The sequence below is a fragment of the Caretta caretta genome, chromosome 8 (assembly GCF_965140235.1).
Source record: "Caretta caretta isolate rCarCar2 chromosome 8, rCarCar1.hap1, whole genome shotgun sequence".
Taxonomy (NCBI): domain Eukaryota; kingdom Metazoa; phylum Chordata; order Testudines; family Cheloniidae; genus Caretta; species Caretta caretta.
This window is the reverse complement of record NC_134213.1, coordinates 70,385,012-70,403,372: the sequence shown is the minus strand read 5'-3', so window position 1 is coordinate 70,403,372 and position 18,361 is coordinate 70,385,012. Positions and strand designations below refer to the sequence as shown.

The 18,361-nt window shown below is 38.6% G+C and overlaps 1 protein-coding gene across 3 annotated transcripts in view; it reads right to left on the bottom strand.

Annotated features, from left to right (window-relative positions):
- The window catches only part of OLFM3 (olfactomedin 3), a 132,127-nt gene extending 114,134 nt beyond the window's left edge, over window positions 1-17,993 (bottom strand). Inside the window, exons 1-2 of one of the 3 annotated variants that reach the window (XM_048861760.2) lie at window positions 17,420-17,993; window positions 7,867-8,102 (exon numbers count right to left, since the gene is read on the bottom strand). In XM_048861760.2, coding sequence (XP_048717717.1) covers window positions 7,867-7,941 — 75 coding nt within the window. In that variant the 5' untranslated portion in view covers window positions 7,942-8,102; window positions 17,420-17,993. The other 2 variants (XM_048861761.2, XM_048861764.2) reach the window with 2 other exon arrangements.
- Between the last annotated feature and the right edge of the window lie 368 nt (window positions 17,994-18,361).

Genomic DNA, 18,361 nt, shown 5'->3' with positions numbered 1-18,361 from the left:
AGGAGGGTGAGTCACTGCTGCAAAGCTGACCACCAAGCACCTTTTTTTACAGCAGTTTCTGACCTCCTTCCTCCTCCCACACCACAAAGCAGAGCTCCCCTCCTGAGTAAGCCCAGATAAACTCTGCACCACCTTAGTTGTGGTGCAGTCATTGGAGGAAAGCAGGGTGGAGAGGTATTTCTGTAAATATCAGCTAACAAAGCTATATTATTTTAGCAGTGTCTAGCAGTACTGGAACAGCAAAAGGTTTGAAAGGATTGTCTTTATAACCCTCCTATTAGAAAGGATTAGAATGCAAACCTGCTATTTAACCCACTGAAAGTCACAACTGGTTCATGCTCAGGGGGATCATGAATTAGCAGTTACTACCACAGAATATGGAGACAGGCAGTATACAACCACAGGGCCTAAATGTGCCACTATGATGGTTGTATGTTGAAATGTGGTGAAGTAAAAGTGTACAATTTACTTTGGCCCTGCTAATTATACAAATTCTTATTATGGGAGCACTTCCCCCTCCTGCCTTTTCTGATTTGGATACAGTTGCCTGATGGAGAAGAGTAGTGGCACTATATGACAATTGTATGCAAACTATTGGAAACAGATATAGTTTCTAGCTTTTACACACACACACACACCCCTTGGATGCATTTGCCAACCCTCAGCTTAGTAGCATATGTCACTGACACAGGTATGTAAATCACTGCTTGCTCAGCTAGTTAAACCATGTCAGGTAGTATTAGTGTCAGGGTGATAGGAATATATTAATTGCGAAATAAATGGAAAGGCTGGCTGGCAAGATTTGTGGGGCCCCAGATGATAGGTGGAAATCAGCCACCTCTTCCCTCTTGTGCCACTGTGAGACATGTAGTTAGGGTCAGCCTGGAGGTTAAGGAGCTGGCATGGAATGTGGGGCCTCCAAAGAGGAGAGCCTCAGAGACCAGTTTCTTTGTTGGTGTTTGAGGCCAGTCTTTACTGATAGATCAAATTGTTGACATATTCATCACCCAGTGGTTTACACTATGTGTTGACACATTTACATAGGGCTATAGCCTGGCCATCTCTAATGCTGGTGTACACTGGGGGACGGCGGGGGGGGCGGGTAGGAGTAAAGCAGGAGTATGTGAATGGCATATTCTGCCCTCGGAACTGCTTTCTATGGGGGAGTCTGATACACAAATAAGGGCAGAGAATAAACAGATCCAGGCTCTTCCCCACTCCTACCTGCTGCCTCGTACAGCTGTCAACCATATATAGAGTTTGCTACGCTCCCCTTAAAAAGCGTTTGTGCTTTTCTGATACACCATGTCGCTCTGGTCAGAGTGCCCTTGGTGCTTTACCCGTACAGTGTAGCTTTGCACCATCCCCAAAGAGAGCTCTGCTTCAGAGGCACAATCTAATCCATAGATTGATATTGATTAATATTAGAACACCAGGCCAAATTCTGCTCATGTACACCAGTGTAAATCAGGAGTACCTCCATTGAAATCAATGGGGTTCCACACCAGTGTAAAACTGACGTCGGATGAGAACCAGACCCTATAGTTCTATTATCAACCCCCCATCTGCCTTTGTGGCTGCAGACGTACACATGCTCCCTGAATGGCATTGCTGCTTATTATTCCAAGGGTTTGCTTTCTCCTCAGAACCAGAAACATAAAACCTGAAAAATTAACAGTACTCCCTCACTTGTATCATTATATTCAGTTCTGATCAATCTGTCTCACAAAGGATTGAGCAGAACTAGTCATTGAGAGATGGCCAACAAAATGATTAGAGGCCTGGGAAGACTTTTATATGCAGAGAGATTGAAAAGATTGGAACCCTTTAGTATGGAGAGACGGCAGATAAGGGAGGCCATGAGAGAAGTATGAAAAATAACAAATGGTTAAGAAAAGGTAAATTGGTACTTCTAGTGACCTTTTCTTATAATACAAGAACATGGGGACATTATAGCACAGTGGTTCCCAAACTAGGAGCGCTGCTTGTTCAGGGAAAGCCCCTGGTGGGCTGGGCTGGTTTGTTTACCTGCTGCATCTGCAGGTTCGGCTGATTGCAGCTCCCAGTGGCAGCGGTTTGCTGCTCCAGGCCAATGGGGGCTGCAGGAAGTGGCGGCCAGCACGTCCCTCGACCTGCGCCACTTCCTGCAGCTCCCATTGGCTGAGAGTGGCGAACCGCGGCCACTGGGAGCTGCGATCGGCTGAACCTACAGACGTGGCAGCTAAACAAACCGGCCCGGCCTGCCAGGGGCTTTCCCTGAACAAGTGGTGCCCCTAGTTTGGGAACCACTGTTATAGCAGATTCTAAGGCCAAAATTTAAAATTTATTACAGTAAATACTTCTTACCCAACATATAACCTGTGAAAGTCACTACCAAAAGATATAATTTAGACTTAGTAAGTTTTTTAAAAATTATCATATATATATGGATAATGGCCACTGCCAGAACAGGTTACTGGCCTAGATGGACCTTTTTGTGGTCTGGTATGGCACTTTATATGTCACTTTGAAAAAGATTCCTGTCACCTCAGGAAATGTTTTAGTATCTAACCCACATGATATTCCCAGCTCTGATTCTGATCAACTGACCAATTCTCAAATGTCTGGAATTAGAGTCTATGAATATGACTCTTGAGGAGATGGAAATTATTTTAGGAAATATACATTCATCTCTTAATGTCTTTAGAAGAAGAGTTCCCAATGTGGAAAAATCAATAACTGTTCTTCAAGAAAAAGATAATGAAAAAATAAGATTACAACTTCACAGTCGCAGTTGTCTGCTAGTATTTATGACAACATTGCATGGTGCAGACATGTAGAAGATCAAGAAAAGAACTTGAAATACTTAAACCATCATTTTGTAAATTGCCCAATATTTCTTTTGGTAGAACTGAATTGGACATTTGGTTTTATAAATGTAATAGATATTTGAAAGAAACTTCGGAACAGATGAGAGCATACCTAAACCATAGCAAAAATAGTTTTCACATGGACTCATCCATAATTTACATAATTTGAATGCATCAGTTTCTGCTACAAGGATGGACTTCTGTTTCTCAGTCAGATGCTCCTGGTCTAAGATGCAGTCATATATCGTGAATGGATACTTCAGACAACTCATCATTATTCAGATTATCTTTTAAATGGTTAGAAAATTCAGTAGCCCAGATATCATACAAGCCACATGTTATCAAAAATGTCATTTTATCTCTTTTTCCAGAAGTTGTATCAGTTAATGAAGTTCATAAAGTTATCTGTCTTTGCAGGTGCCTGGCTTCTTCTTATGATTTGGAAAGAGATGTAATGGATAGAGAACATAAATATGAAGGAAAAATTATAATTCTTTTTTTTCTGCTTAATAAAAATGTCCTTATCTATATGTAATTGCTACCTTTGTGGGATATTGCATTACCTCTGGGTGTATCAACTATAAAGTAGAGCTAGTAAGACAGGAATAAACAAATCAAAAGTTCAGTGAATTTAGGTCTTCATTCTGGTTCATGAATAATATACAAACCTTTCCTGATTTCTGCAAATGTATTAATTATAGGTAATTATTGGATGAACAACTTCCAGACTATAGGTAGTGTGTAAACTGTTGACTACAATTATTTATCTCTAGGCATTTATGTTGTGTGAATGGTCACAGGGTATTTTTTATTGCTTTGGAATTAGATTATTGGAACATAGATATAATTTCCTTCTTTACACATTTTGGCTTGCTGTACATGCATCTTGAATGCTTTGTGAGTATCAGCTCCTAAGATGTATGTGCACTGAGTTGTTGTTTTATATTTCTTTTCTGTAAAATCATTTAAAACAAAAATAGAAAACAATGGACACTTTCCAGTTTGGAATCCAATCCAGAACTAAAACCATAGGTTTGGCTCTAGATAGTCTGCTCTGTCTCTCCCCTCTCTTAGGTGTAAAAGGGAGTGTATTCAAGGTTCTGATTTTGATCTATTTTCACAATTTATGGAATCAGGAAGAAAAAGCACCTCAAACCAACCTGTCCTAATAGAAATTGTTTTAAATTAAGGGAGGAAGACCACACTAGTAGTTGCTCTCTTCCTTCTCCCTCCCCCTCACATTACTGTTCACAATCAGGATAACTTTAGTCACACTGCTCAATTCATTTTAGTTTTTGTATCTCAAATACAATTAGAAGTATGTAAAATAATGGATGAAAACTATTTGTTACCAAAATAACAACCAATGGACCAGAAATTCTACTCACACTGAATGAATATTACATAGTAACAAGTACCTTGACCAGAGCTTTTGATTTTATATCTATATATAAATATAATGGATGAATGGCTTCTGATTGGAAAAAAAATCAATGAGTGTATCAGGGCACAACACAAAAGAAAATGAAAATACTCTGCTGACTGACAGTAGGAAACGCAATTTTAAAACAACAACAATCTTGAATGTAATGCTAAGAGTTTGAAATACACATTTAAGTAATTGTTTGGCTTAATTTGTGATGACATAAGCATTCTAATGCTAGATTAAATCTATTAGGCAGAAATCCTCTCCGCATAAATCACAAAAATAAAAAATGTTGCTGATGTATTGTGAACATTAAAACAATTAATTCAGGGCATACTGTAACAAACAATTTAAGGGGACAAATTCTCAGTAAAAAGTTCAGAACTTAGCAAGGCAATTAGGAAGTAAATTTTCTGTCTACAGATTCTTTATATTTATTTATTTATTTATTTATTTGTAGTTTATATATGTGGCCTACTGATGCAATAAGCCTAATGTTATTTACTTCCTTTGGTTCTTCTCCTTTGGTACAATTTCTGGGGGCTCTTGTATGCACTTCTCTGACTTAATAGCCTTTATAATAAGGTACCAGAATCAGTCTCTTGTCAGTTGATTATGACATTTAATCTGTTCATTTCTTAATTATTTGGAATGCTCTAACATTTGTTAGGCTGTCAAACACAAGCCTCTTTGGACACTTTGTGAAAATGCACTTAAATACTTACACAGATAGCATGTATGATTCTTTTTGTGATCTCATTATGGGCCCAAGCCCCAAATTCTGGGAAAGCCAATGGGAGATGAGGGCACACAATATCTCACAGAAAGTACTCATAAACTTATAGGAGCAGCCATAGTCTATGCGTTCCACTCATGTGAATCATTATATCAGTTCTATATGTAAGCTTATTTCACCTCTCTTTAAAATTTGCTAAATATTAAAGAGGGACCCAGACTGGACCACTGAATCTGAAGCATGTGTAGGAACAATAATACTAAGGTAATTTTGAAATTTAGACTCTCCCACGCAAGCTCAGATAATTCATCAGTGTATACATAAGGGTTTTAAGATCTGACTTAGTTATCCTCAAATGGACCTGCATATATGCCTTGCATTTTAAGTATTTCTTTCCGCTAGTATCTTTAGAATTATTTAAAAAGTTGAAAATCTGCAAATAAAAGACTATATGTGAAGTGGGTCTTTGAGAAGAAATGACTGTAATTTTTCCTCTGATTCTTTTTTTTTAACAAAAAAGCCATTTTTCATCAAAACAGAAATTTTAACTGGAAATCTGAATGAAAGGCAAAATATTTTTTTAAATTTCTTTATGGAAACAAAAATCATTTCCCAGCCAGTACTAATTTTGAGAGATTTCTCACCATGAATATAACGTATGAGCATAATAATTGGCATATGTGGACTTGGAGTTATTAACAGTTTTTCTCTCTCGCTCTCCCTTTAAAAATAACATTTAGAAAAACCCTGTTTTAAATTGCAAAGAAAGAAAATGACTTATAAGGTTTCTGTGGTACAGAAATAGAATCCTTATAAGGAATACATCAAAATTTTGTGCTTTCACAAAATGTGCTGGACGGTGGGACCCAGTGAACATTCATGTTCAGCTAGCGCTGGCTAATTGGAAAAGAATGGGGAGCCAAAGAGCTATAAACTACAAATAATGGGCTTGCTTCTGCTCCTACCAAAGACAACAGCAAAACTCCTATGGAATGTAGTAGGAACAGGATCAGTTCTGTTGGGTCCAGAGTGACTGGCAATTCAAAGCAAATCACTAACTGCTCATGTCTTGTTAAAAAGAGAGCAGTTTTACTTTGAAAATGTTGTATTACGATTACTAAAATCTAATGAAGATCTGTGTGGATTGTTGTTAAAAATAAAATGCTTTTGAACTGCTTCTCCATAGTAAATCTCAGTCGTTGCATGTTTCATAAATGATATATTACATTGTTAAAGCATTGTAAGTTTTCAGCTGCTCTGTTCTCCACTGATTTTAACATCAAATCCAATATTTTGAAAAAATACAGAAATAAATTGTGTGCTGAGAATGTTAGTTCACCTGCACACCACAGCACTGGTATGACTATAACAAAGGGCAGAAAAATAAGGAATATCCTGCAGAAGAGTATTTGGAAACTGAAATAGAAATAACCCATATTCAAATGATGTAGGAATAAATATTTATTTGGACACTAAATAAGTTACTTTTCTTATTTATATAAAGGAATAACACCACCCCCAAAGGCAATAAATAAAATAAATACAAACAACAATTGAAAACAACTAAATTCTATAATAAGTACAATGGGTCTGCTCCCGTAAATAATTAACAACTATTTATGTGATAAAATATTGTTGAATCATCGGACCCTTATGCCCTAATTCTAGACATCATCCTTATTCAGTACAGCACTTAAACATGTGCTCAAGTCCCACTGAAGTCCATGCTTAAAAATTAATTATGTGCTTACATACTATTTTAGGCAGGGATGGATTATAGTATGTATAAGTGCTATCTTGAATCAGGACCTTAATCTGGAGTACTTGTGGCACCTTAGAGACTAACCAATTTATTTGAGCATGAGCTTTCGTGAGCTACAGCTCACTTCATCGGATGCATACCGCCACTGTATGCATCCGATGAAGTGAGCTGTAGCTCACGAAAGCTCATGCTCAAATAAATTGGTTAGTCTCTAAGGTGCCACAAGTACTCCTTTTCTTTTTGCAAAGACAGACTAACACAGCTGTTACTCTGAGACCTTAATCTGGGTGCTTCTAATTAATTAATTAAATAGAAACCAACAACCATGCATACATATGGCAAAGTATATCAATTAATAAGAAAGCTATCCCAGAGCACATCAGCTACATAAGAACAAACACATTCCCAAAATTGCCACTGACAATTTATAAAGGAGTTCTGCAACATGCCTTTACTGCGGATCCTCCTTCACCCAACTGCCCCAGTACAGCTTACTCCACAGCTGCAGAAAGGTGCAAATACTTGCATCACTCCCTGAAATCAGAGGGACAAGTGTGGCCCCTTTGTCTGTAGAAGGTACCTAAATTCTGGTTGTCCCAACTGAAAAATGTTTTCAAGGGAAGTAATACTACATTGGAGATTAAAGCTATAATCAGATTTACAGGGATTCATTTGAATAAATGTCAAGGAATCCATTTGATGACTTTCTTCTTGATCATAATCATTTCCAAGTGGAATGAAGAAACAAGAAGTATTACATTTTGGGCTATATAAAGCTGTTGTGAATGATTGCATGGATACTCCATGAGAGAGAGACTCGGAAAGGGCCAAAATATTAAAGGATTTTTTTCATCCTGTAGATTCACACTCAATAAAATCCTTTATAAAATGCCAATAGACATTTTGTAAATAACTTTATTTTGTTGGAATTGATGTGTTCTAGAATATCTGTCCTCTAAATAAAAAGCACAAAGACACAGAGGCAACTGGGCAATGAGATATAAAATCTTTTACTTCTAGGCTGGCAGTTCAAATCCAGCCTAGTTCTGATAATGATTGTAAGTTAACATCTTGTGACTGTTTAGTGACTTACATAAAATGAGTTTGGATGTCTCAGTCCAGTTCCCAGTGAAAAAGTTTCCATATCACAAAAAACTGTCACCTCCATTGACACTAATTTGACACCTTTGCTGGCTGGCTGTGCAGCCAGGCCAAAGATGCACACAGCTTGGACAGTTGAAACGGAACTATTTTCTCACTTCTGCAAGTGATCCCCAAGGTGAGCGAGGCAGGGTGGAGAAGCTTGTGAGGCCATTTCCTATGCTGTACCTGTGCAGTGAATAAATATAAGACTTCAGTCTGCAACATTGTAAAGGATGCTCACAATCTGATTGGAGATAAAAGCCCATAGGCTGCAACTGTTACTGAACATGAACAAAACAAAAATAACCAAGGGAGGAAAACAAACAAGAATAAACATACTTGCAAAATGATTGCACCTGCATCTTTCTCCTGACTGAATCAACAAACAAACTCCTTCTGGCTGGTCTGAGGATCAATTTTGGACTGTCCCACAGGACTAGACCACAAGCCCAGCAAACATTCTGGCCTAGAACTAGCCCAGGCCAACGCCCAGCAGTTTCTACCAGTAGGTTTCACTACCCTGGGATAGCAAAATCCCTGATCTCTCAGTTATGAAATTGGATGACAAAGACTGCCTCGCCCCAGTTTAATAGCTTATTGTTCTACAAAATTCTCCTGCAAGAATTGTCCTGAAAACGTAGATAAATATAAATTAACCAACCACAATATCAACTTTCTGATACAGAAGAAAAAAATGCTATACCACCTGTCGCTCCATTCAAGCACATGGGTGAGTAGATGGGTTTTACACTGGAAGGAGACAAGAAGGAAGAGAAAGCTCTTTCTCCTTTAACAAAGGACCCTTAATGCCTCTTAGGTTTTGGAGAGGCTATCAGTAAGAATTAGGCTGTGTGTAGCTGGTGGGGGCATGCCTTCTATAGGCAGCAATGGTAAAAGAACTTCATTCCCATATCCAGCATGGATATCATGATTACTAAATTGACATGATGTTTGTTTGTTTTTTGTTTAGAGGTATTAATCAAAGCCCACATGGCCAAGTCTAAGCCCCTGAAGACCAGTGATGTGCACTACAGGAGCTACTGGGAAGTTCCTTTCAACTAATAACCAGCTTATTTACCTACGAAAAAATAGTCTTTGAATGAGCCAGACTGAGTAACAGCAGTGATAGACATACTTGGATTGTGGCTATGACCATATTTGGAATTTTTGCACTTCTGAAAGATATTCTTTTAAAAAGAAAAGCATGAATATCACATGGTGAAATGAGGCACATCTGCTCTGCTTTGCAGGTGCACTGCAGTGCATGAATATCAGCCAAGTCTGTTTGTGAGACATAGGACAGATTATCACCTTTACATTGTAGGTGACCTCAAAGTTCTTTGGTCCTAATTTCCAAGTTCTTGAAATCTGTTAAAATATTTTGTAGGCTTACTATATATGTTTCTACCTCAACAGCATTTAAAACAATATTATTCTTTAAATTATAGTATGCATAATTACTGTATATAGTCTCAGTTTTTTATTAGCTGTGGGACTCAGAACTCCACTCTAATTAGATAGCATGTTGAACTTTTACATACATCCCTCTCCCCGGATCATGATTTTAGAAACACATTTGACTGACATATGCCATTAAAAGATTCTCTCTGTCTCTAGGTGCATATGCCATGTTCATTGTCATGGTAAGTGAATGTCTTACAAAAATTAAGCAAGGTCTATGAGATTTTCAGTTTTCTCCTTTGGTATTCTTCTCCCTTCCAGAGAGAATATTGAGGGTTTTTTTTTTATGTTGGAGTTGAGGGGTACTGAAAGAATTTGTACAGTGGGGGTGCTGAGAGCAATTGAACCAAACTGTAAACTCTATATATAATGGAAATCGCTTCAAGCCACAGGGTGCGGCAGCATGCCTAGTTCAAAAACCTACATCATCATGTCTATAAATTACAATAACTATAGTCAGTTGTTATTGTGGGAAAGCTATTATCAAGAGATGGGGTTTATGTTTGCTCCTGAATGTTGTCTTTCTAATTCCTTGTGGTAGAGACTGCCATACTCAAGGTCCAGACACCAAAAAAAGTCGTGAATCTACTCCTGTGAGGTTCATCCTCACTTGTTAAAATATCCAATGCCTCTGAGATTAAAGGTATCATGATAGATTGTCATCTTTCTGAAAGTCTTTGAGAGTCCCAGCCTATTGGGGGCTGTACAGATGAAGGCTAGGACTTTGAATTTAATTTGGCATTCACTGGGATCTCAGGGTCAGGAATCAGAGTCTGGTAGCAGAGCCAGTCTGGAAGAAGGACCTGCAGCATTGCCAGTCTCTGGGCAACCCTAATGAGCACAACTGACCCGCAGGGGGCTGTCTGAGTGGCTACAGTGTCTGGTTGGAAAAGTCATCAGATCAGCTCTTAAGACCAGTGGTAGCAGCAGTTCATTAGCTGCTCAAAGTGTTTGCCCATGGCTGCAATAGCTCCTCTGCCTGCTGGTTCCCAGACCTGCTCCTTGTTCCAGCCCTGCTGCTGCCTTGGATCCAGCCCTTCCCCTGGTTTGTTTCACTCCACGTAACCTGGTTCTGACTCTCAGCTCTAATTCCTGACCTTTGATTTCAGCTCTGACCCTTGGCTCTGGTCTCTGACTCCGATTCTGAGCATAGGCTCCAGCTCCTGACTCTAGGTGTGAGCCTTGGCTCTGACACTTGGCATCTGACTCCAGCTGTGACCCTGAACTCTGAATCCTGGCTAATGATTCCTGCTCTAACCACCATGCCTGACTCCTGCTCTGACCGGGGGCCAGACTACTGCTCCAACAATTGGGCATGACCATCCATGTCCACATGATACCCAGGGATATGTTCTTGCTCCAACATTGTTGAACATATTTATGAATGATCTGCCTCTGACAATTTCAAGGTAATTCACATAGACAGATAACATCTGCCTCGTTTCAAGAGACAGAGTCTTCAAAAAGATTGAGGACAACTGCAGCCACCATTAGTGGCTATTACTTAAGAGACTTAAGTCCTGTGAGTCAAAGACTATGTTGTCATGCTTCCATCTCAGCTACAAGAGCTCAACATTTTCTTGGATGAAGAAGAGCTGGCACATGACTCAAAACTCTATCTAGGAGTTACTTTAGCTCACACACTTACCTACAAGGACCACCTCACCTAGGTAGCTCAGAAGATTAAGACCAGAAATGGCCTCCTAATCAAGCTTGCAGGATCAACTTGGGAACCTAATGCACAAACATTTTGCAGCTTCCTGCTAGCTCTCTGCTACTCCTGTGTGGTTAAACTCTTCCCAGACAAAGCTAGTTGATGTACAACTGAATCAAATGATGAAACTAATAACGGGAACTATGAGACTAGCAAACACCAAGTGGCTATCAGATCTTGCCACATTGTTGCAAGCAAAATGGGAATGAGCTGCTCCCTCTGTAAGAAACTTCCTCCTCATTACTCAGCCTGATGAGAGACTGCCTGGCTATGACCTGCCATGCTAGCTCTAATGCAAGCTGAACATTTTCAAATGCAGGGTGGTGAGGTGTACAAATGACTGCAACTGGGACTCAGGAACTGCCCTCTGTGTAGTTGTGGTGGAGTGGAGAATGCGGCACATCTAGTGAATGGCAGCTCATCTCATGTTGGACTATCAGGAGGACTTTCCAGTCCCCGCACTGCTGATCCCGAGGCTACTGAATGGCTAAAATGTGTGTGATACCTTCCTAAGCCTTTTAGACATTTTTACATTTTTTTTGTTTTGACTTATGCATCTGTTTTATCTCCATTCCTTATATTTTATATTTGAACTTTTTCATCTTTATTGTCTCACTTGAGCATTCGTTAATTAATAATAATGTTTTGGAGGGGATTCTATTAGAACCCAGAGCTCTGTATTGATGTATTGTGTCTCGCTATGTTATAGTGAGGCTGCTGTGTTCTGAATCAGCTGTAGGTTATTCAGTGCCTCCAGGTTCATTTCTTAATGTAGGTCATTATAACTGTCAACCTGGGAGATTTCAGTGTATTGATAACTGTAGCTGTAGCTAAGTCTGCATTCATCTAGAGAGTGTGAAACTGTCTTTGTACTAAAAACATTGGGAGTCAATAACCATCCAACTTCCACCTGCAACAGTAGCCATCTTGGCAACCTGTGGCTCCAGTCTTGTTAAGAATAATGGGAAACAGTGGCCATTTTTAGTTAGTGCTTAAAAATACATGGTTTTTGTTTTCTTCTGATAGCAGCAGCTTAACACCTCCTCCCATATATACACCTAAAATTATGACATTTTTGATAATATCACAAGAATTGGCAACTCTGTGTGTCACTTGTTTTGTCACAATCTCTTCCAATAGTATTAGAATAAAATAAAAAAGAAGGGAGATCCTTGTGTAACTTCACAGCCAATGTGGAAGTGGTGCCCTTCGGGGCTGGATTGAGAGGACATATATGAACCAACTTTATTCAATTCCATTCACTCTTTCCAGGTCTCTAAGGCAAAAAATTACTGTCTGATGACCAACCGTATTGTTTATTGCTGAGAGAACCAGTGGTATTTGGAATCTGTTCATAAATAGAAATAGAACAGCTGCTAGTGGCTAACGCCATCCCTGTGTTATATCCTACTCTGAACCCAAGTATGGGAGGATCAAGGATGGGGACAAAGTTACATGTAATTGAAGACAGTTCTTCCCTGGATTCTAAATTATCTTGCTCAGAAATAGGGGATCAGACACCAGGTGGTAGTTGACAAGACTCAGAAATGAATGTTTTAGAACTTTCATGTCTCCCAATGTCATATGTAGGCTTGATGGTTAATGCCAGATTTTCATATTAACTAACCACAGATAGTAGAAAAAATAGGCTAAATTAATTACATAGTGGCTAATGAGATTTGACATGTACATTGCAATGGATCATAGAACTATGGAGTCATTACTTTCAATAAAAATAATGTATTTTGGCACATGTATGATATTACTGTTATGGAATTTCATAAAGGGAATGAATTAACTTGTAACACTAATGAAGCATACTTGATATAACTCCTTTTTTCCTTTAACTCTCTGGGAAAAAAGTTTTTAGTTGCTATTTGGGCAAACAGTATGAAGACTATTACAGTTTCTGAACAACTTTATGGATTTTGAAAATCTACAAGTACAAACAATTTTAAGATGAAAATACAGAGATATAGTATGCATTCTGCAGTAACCAACGAATTTTAGATCTGTTTTTGTTTCTTCAGCTTTTCCAAAATCATGTTAATAAAAGCCATATATATAATTTACACTTTTTTCCTGACTATGCTATACATTTGGTCCTGTTCTGATTTCATTAGTCTGTCTTCTTCTGAAACTTTTTTTTGGCAAATTTCAAGAAATCAAAACCAATCAAATGTGGAACATAAAGTAATTACGGGACTTAGAGAAATAATGTACATGTAAAATTTGTGTTTGAATGATGCATGCACATTTTTAAGGCCTATTTAAGTTCTAGGATTTCAAAATTAAAACTAAATATTTCTGGCTAGAATGAAGACAGTCCTTTAAACATTCTCTGCTTATTTTCTTTAGAGGTGAGCACTGAATAGCTTTGAAATGCTTACTTCTGTTATACTATCATGATTATTTGGTATAGTGATTAAATGATGGCCTGCCTAAAATGGTCCTTTTAACAGAAGGCCACTTTATATACTATCAAGATCATTACAATACACCATGCTTTTAGAAAAGCAGCACAGAGATGCCATCTAGCAGCAATTCTTAGGAATTTCCAAATATTTAATAGTTCTTTCTCTCAAGATATTGGATCTGAGTGAAATACCGAGGGAAGCTTTCATATTTCTAATTGAAACCTTTTGATTAAAACTAGACTTCTTGCTAAATATCCAGCCACTCTGATGGAAATAAAACTTTACTGAAGTACATTATTATGAACAATGATTTTTTTGTATTTTCCATATAAGTAGATATTATAATTATAGTCTAATTAAGAGACAAGACATTTTAATCATTTTCTTGAACTAAAATTGATGGTCTGTCAGCAGCATTAAAAACTTGTAAAATCAATTGGTGGTGAACTGCTTTCCATTTACTTAAAGAAGAGTTTCCATGCACAGTCAATATTCTGTCAAGTTTAACAAAAATACTAAAAATGTGTCAATGTGGAAAATAAATGAACTCAGTTTATATAAACACTTTAGCATTTCAGAAATTAAAGACTAAACTATACACTTTTTCTGGTTACATATCTTACCAAGAGATGGCGACACTTAAACACTTTATGATTGGAAGATAACCTAATAAGTTCTAACACAGAATGCTTGTCACAATAAGAGTACAAATATCATATGATCCTCTAAGAGTCAATAGTGGCCTCTCTGTTGGGGAACATTTTGATTTCTGTGAAATCTGTAAAATGGGAAAAATGATACTGACCGCCTTTGTAAAGTGCTCTGAGGTCTAGTGACAAAAAGTGCTATATAAGCTGTAGGTATTACTATTACTACTATTTATTTATTTGGGTTTTTTTAAATAACTTATTGGATATATTTATTACTGTCTACACAGTAAATCTATCACAATATCTAGCACATTAGTAAAAATATATTATGTCATCTATTCCAAAACTTGTAATATGATTTATTAAGGTAATGTGCATGTGCAGCGGGTGTGTAAATATTCATAAGTATATATATATATACTCATATAGAATTAGCTCTCACTAAAATGGATAAGCATAAAAGCTGAGCGAAGTTATCACAAATAATTCTTTTTCAAAAAAAGGCATAACATCCCCTTAGTCCCCCCAACTAATTTAAAATGGCAAATATGCTATCCAATCTGAAGGGCAGAATATTATTGCTTCATTTCTTCTTAAATAAATAAATAAATGAATATATTTGTACTACTGCTATTTCCTAAGTGCTTTCAGTCATTATTTGTACTTATTTACTGAAGACAGTCAATAACTAAAATAAAGACATTAAAAGGCAATAAAAATAAAGACAATAGTAAAGACAACTAGAGGAGTTTTGCATATACATAATTTGTCACAGAAATTTGAAAGCTATTATTTAAAGTCTTAAAATGTGAATAATTAGATGTATAATTTGCTATATTCAATACACTTTATATGCTTAATCTGGCAAAAAAAAATCATTGAGAGAAGTGTATGCCTTTGGTGTTTAGATCTATGAAAAGCCAGCTCAGTTCTGTTAAATAGCAAAGTTTGACTAGGGCCTTTTATTTTTATATTATCCTAAGGACTTTTTTGCTTTTCAGTCCATGACCCCTTTACAAAATTAAAATAGCCTGCAATGAACATTTTAATATCCCCTAAAATGTCACACAGTGTGTAGAATAAAAGGCTATTTTTATGCCCTCTGCATAGTATAATGCAGTACCAAAAGGGCTAGAAGCAAAGTTTGAAAAGTTAATATATGCATATCTTTAAAGTGGATCATTACATCTTTTCTGTTCTAAATGAGTATAGACATGGTTGATGGAGAGTTTATGCCATCATGTATATGGGGGACATCACTGACACCTGATGTGGGGCAGAAAGAAGTATGCCAGCTTCACTTCAGTTCCTATAGTAGGGGTTTTACTATTGTGGCGATAGACAAATTGATATAAATTCTGCCCACAGTTGCTCTCAGGCACTGGCTCCCTTTGACATTAAAAGAGTTGACTAGGTGTGACTGTGGCTAGATTGTTGCCTCTCGCATGTACAGAAAAACAGATAAAACAAAATGTAAGTATGGGATTTCATTAACATAAAATGTATGTATGGAATTTCACTAATATAAAACAAGCACATGCTGCTGCTCATACATATGTACAACTCTCATGTATTTGCTTGGTGAATCTCTCTTTATAGATTACAATAATAGCTACTAAACACTTCAGTGTTAACAATTACTTGAGCTTACTTATGGGTTTTGTAAGGTAAATTTCACTTAGATTTGCTATTTTTAAAAATCCTCAAAAATTATTTCTACTGATGTAAATTAGATTTCCATTGAAATGGTTTTAAAGTTTTATCTCAGTGTATTTTTCAAGATGGACATTGTTTACTGTATTTGATGAAGTGAGCTGTAGCTCACGAAAGCTTATGCTGAAATAAATGTGTTAGTCTCTAAGGTGCCACAAGTACTCCTTTTCTTTTTACGGATACAGACTAACACGGCTGCTACTCTGAAACCCATTTTTTTTATGTGATCAATTTTGACATCTACCTGTTTACTAGTGCTGAAACTGTTTCACACAGTGGTTTAGTATTAAAAAGGCATCATTAAAATGACATTCACATACATACTGTATAAGTGATGACAACACAATGTATACTACTTGTGGTAATGGACTGATATACTCAACAAAAGTACTTTGTCTCATTACCTTCGTATATAGCCTACAAGGAATCCAAAGATTGCATAACATAAATACTGAGACAGATGAGACAAGTTCTAAGTTTATACTGCACAAAATACAGTGGTCTAGTGGTTTTCAGTAATCAGTGCTATTAAATGGTATTGGACAAGGCTGATTTTCAATAAATTATTAAAGGATTTTTAAATTCCCTACACAAGACAGGTTGTATAATGTAAGATATTGCTTACTTTTAAGTATTCATAATTCAGTTTCAGAGCTGATATTTTTGATACCTGAATGCACTTGAAAATAATGAAACTTTGCTGCAGTCTAGAGCGTGGCTATTGTACTCAAGGGGAAAAAAACCTAAGCCTTTTTTTCCCCGTGACACTTCAGTTTTCAGTCTAAATATATATATTTTTTCATTTCTTACAACACTGATGCCAGTGTTGATGCTAATGCTAAATGTTTCATAATGGCTGATGTATATTCATTGGTCACTATAAATATCTCCTTGACTTGTGCTGGGTGGTCTAGTGTTAATTTCAGCCAGAGCTGGACAGTTTCCAGAGTTCAACAGATAACCGTTGTTTCCATCCTAGTCTTAGCGTTGTAACGCTTCTATCACCAGCTTCTTTTATTTTTGTCTGATAAAGTAAACTCCGGAGGGGGAGGCGGGAATCCGAATATCAGCGATCAGAGACAATTAATCTTTTCTATTCGAGGTTTCAATTGTAGGAGCATCCCAAATGTTTTGGACACAAACTGCAGCACGTCTGCGTTGTTAGAATTATTGACCAATTTCCAGCATACACATAGAGAAAAGGAGCGGGGCCTGGGGGGGCATCTCTTTCTTAAACAATGGAACCAGACATCTCAATGAATGTTGACAACAAAATATCCTTCCCGTTACTATCCAGTGTTGCTGATCGGACAACAAAAGGACACGCAAAAGCCTTTCCACGCCGAAAGCCAAACCCCGAGAGATCCGCATTGCCTGCTCCATAAAACATTTATTTTTATTTATTTATTTACCTTGAGGTGGCATTACTGGGATAGGTGAACTTGACATCTGCCAGGAGCGGGAGGAAGGGGGGGGGGGAAGGAGCCTTGGGCATAGGAGGACAGCTTTCAGATGGTCTCACGCGAACCACAATACACCGTCTCCTACCTTGGAAGGATCGAGCCCAGCGAGCAAAGCCAGCAGCAGCAGGTTGAGGATGTTGGAGGCCGCCTGCATTCTGATCCAAGGTGTGCTCCGCTTTTTTCACTCTTCATTCATTCACCCCGCTCTCGCTGCAGAGCCCAGGCTAGTCAGTTGCACTTTCTGTCCGCCCGCCGGAGCCGACTGGAAGCCGCAGCCGCCCGAGGGACAATCATTCCGCAGGCATCCTTCGAGCGGAGAGGGAGGGGAGCGCCAGCCCAGGGAAGGCAAGCGAGGAAGGCGCTGGCCGTGGTGCTGAAGCGCCTCCAGCCTCCCCCCCTCCCCTCGCCCCCTTCCCTCCGCCCGCAACCAACCCACCGCAAAAGTTTTGACCCAAGAAAAGAGCGGAGCCCTCGCTGCTGGCAGAGGGGCTGAGACCTGGGCAGCGGATGTGACATCAGCACAGCTCTGGGGGGCTCGGGGGCTGTTTTGCAGGGAATTTGTTAACCAAACACGGACCGACTCACCCCCTCTCGCTAGCCTCACTTCGGGATTTGCTGGCAGCCTGAGCTGCGGAGCGGGCTCCAGTAGCCACACAGGAAAGAGCTACAGGGCACTGGAGCTGGCAGAGCCCACGCACTCCGAAATCACCGGCAGGGGGCGGGCTGGCTCCCCAAAGCCCCGAGATAAAGTTTGCATTTTCTCCCATCCCGTGTGCTGGTAACAGAAGCATTTTACTATGGCCAGAGAGCAATGTGCAGCCCGCCATTTCTGTCCCTTTGTCTAGAGGCGGCTAGACACAAGAATCTTACCATAGACAGCTTGAAATAGCCAGAGACAGACACATAGACTAGTGATAAGGGCGGTAGAAAAGCAGCAGAGAAGGTGAACAGCCAGGACATTACGAGGAGCAGGGACTGGCCATGTGTGCTGTCGGCTCCCTGCTCTTACAGATCAGCCAGGAGCCGC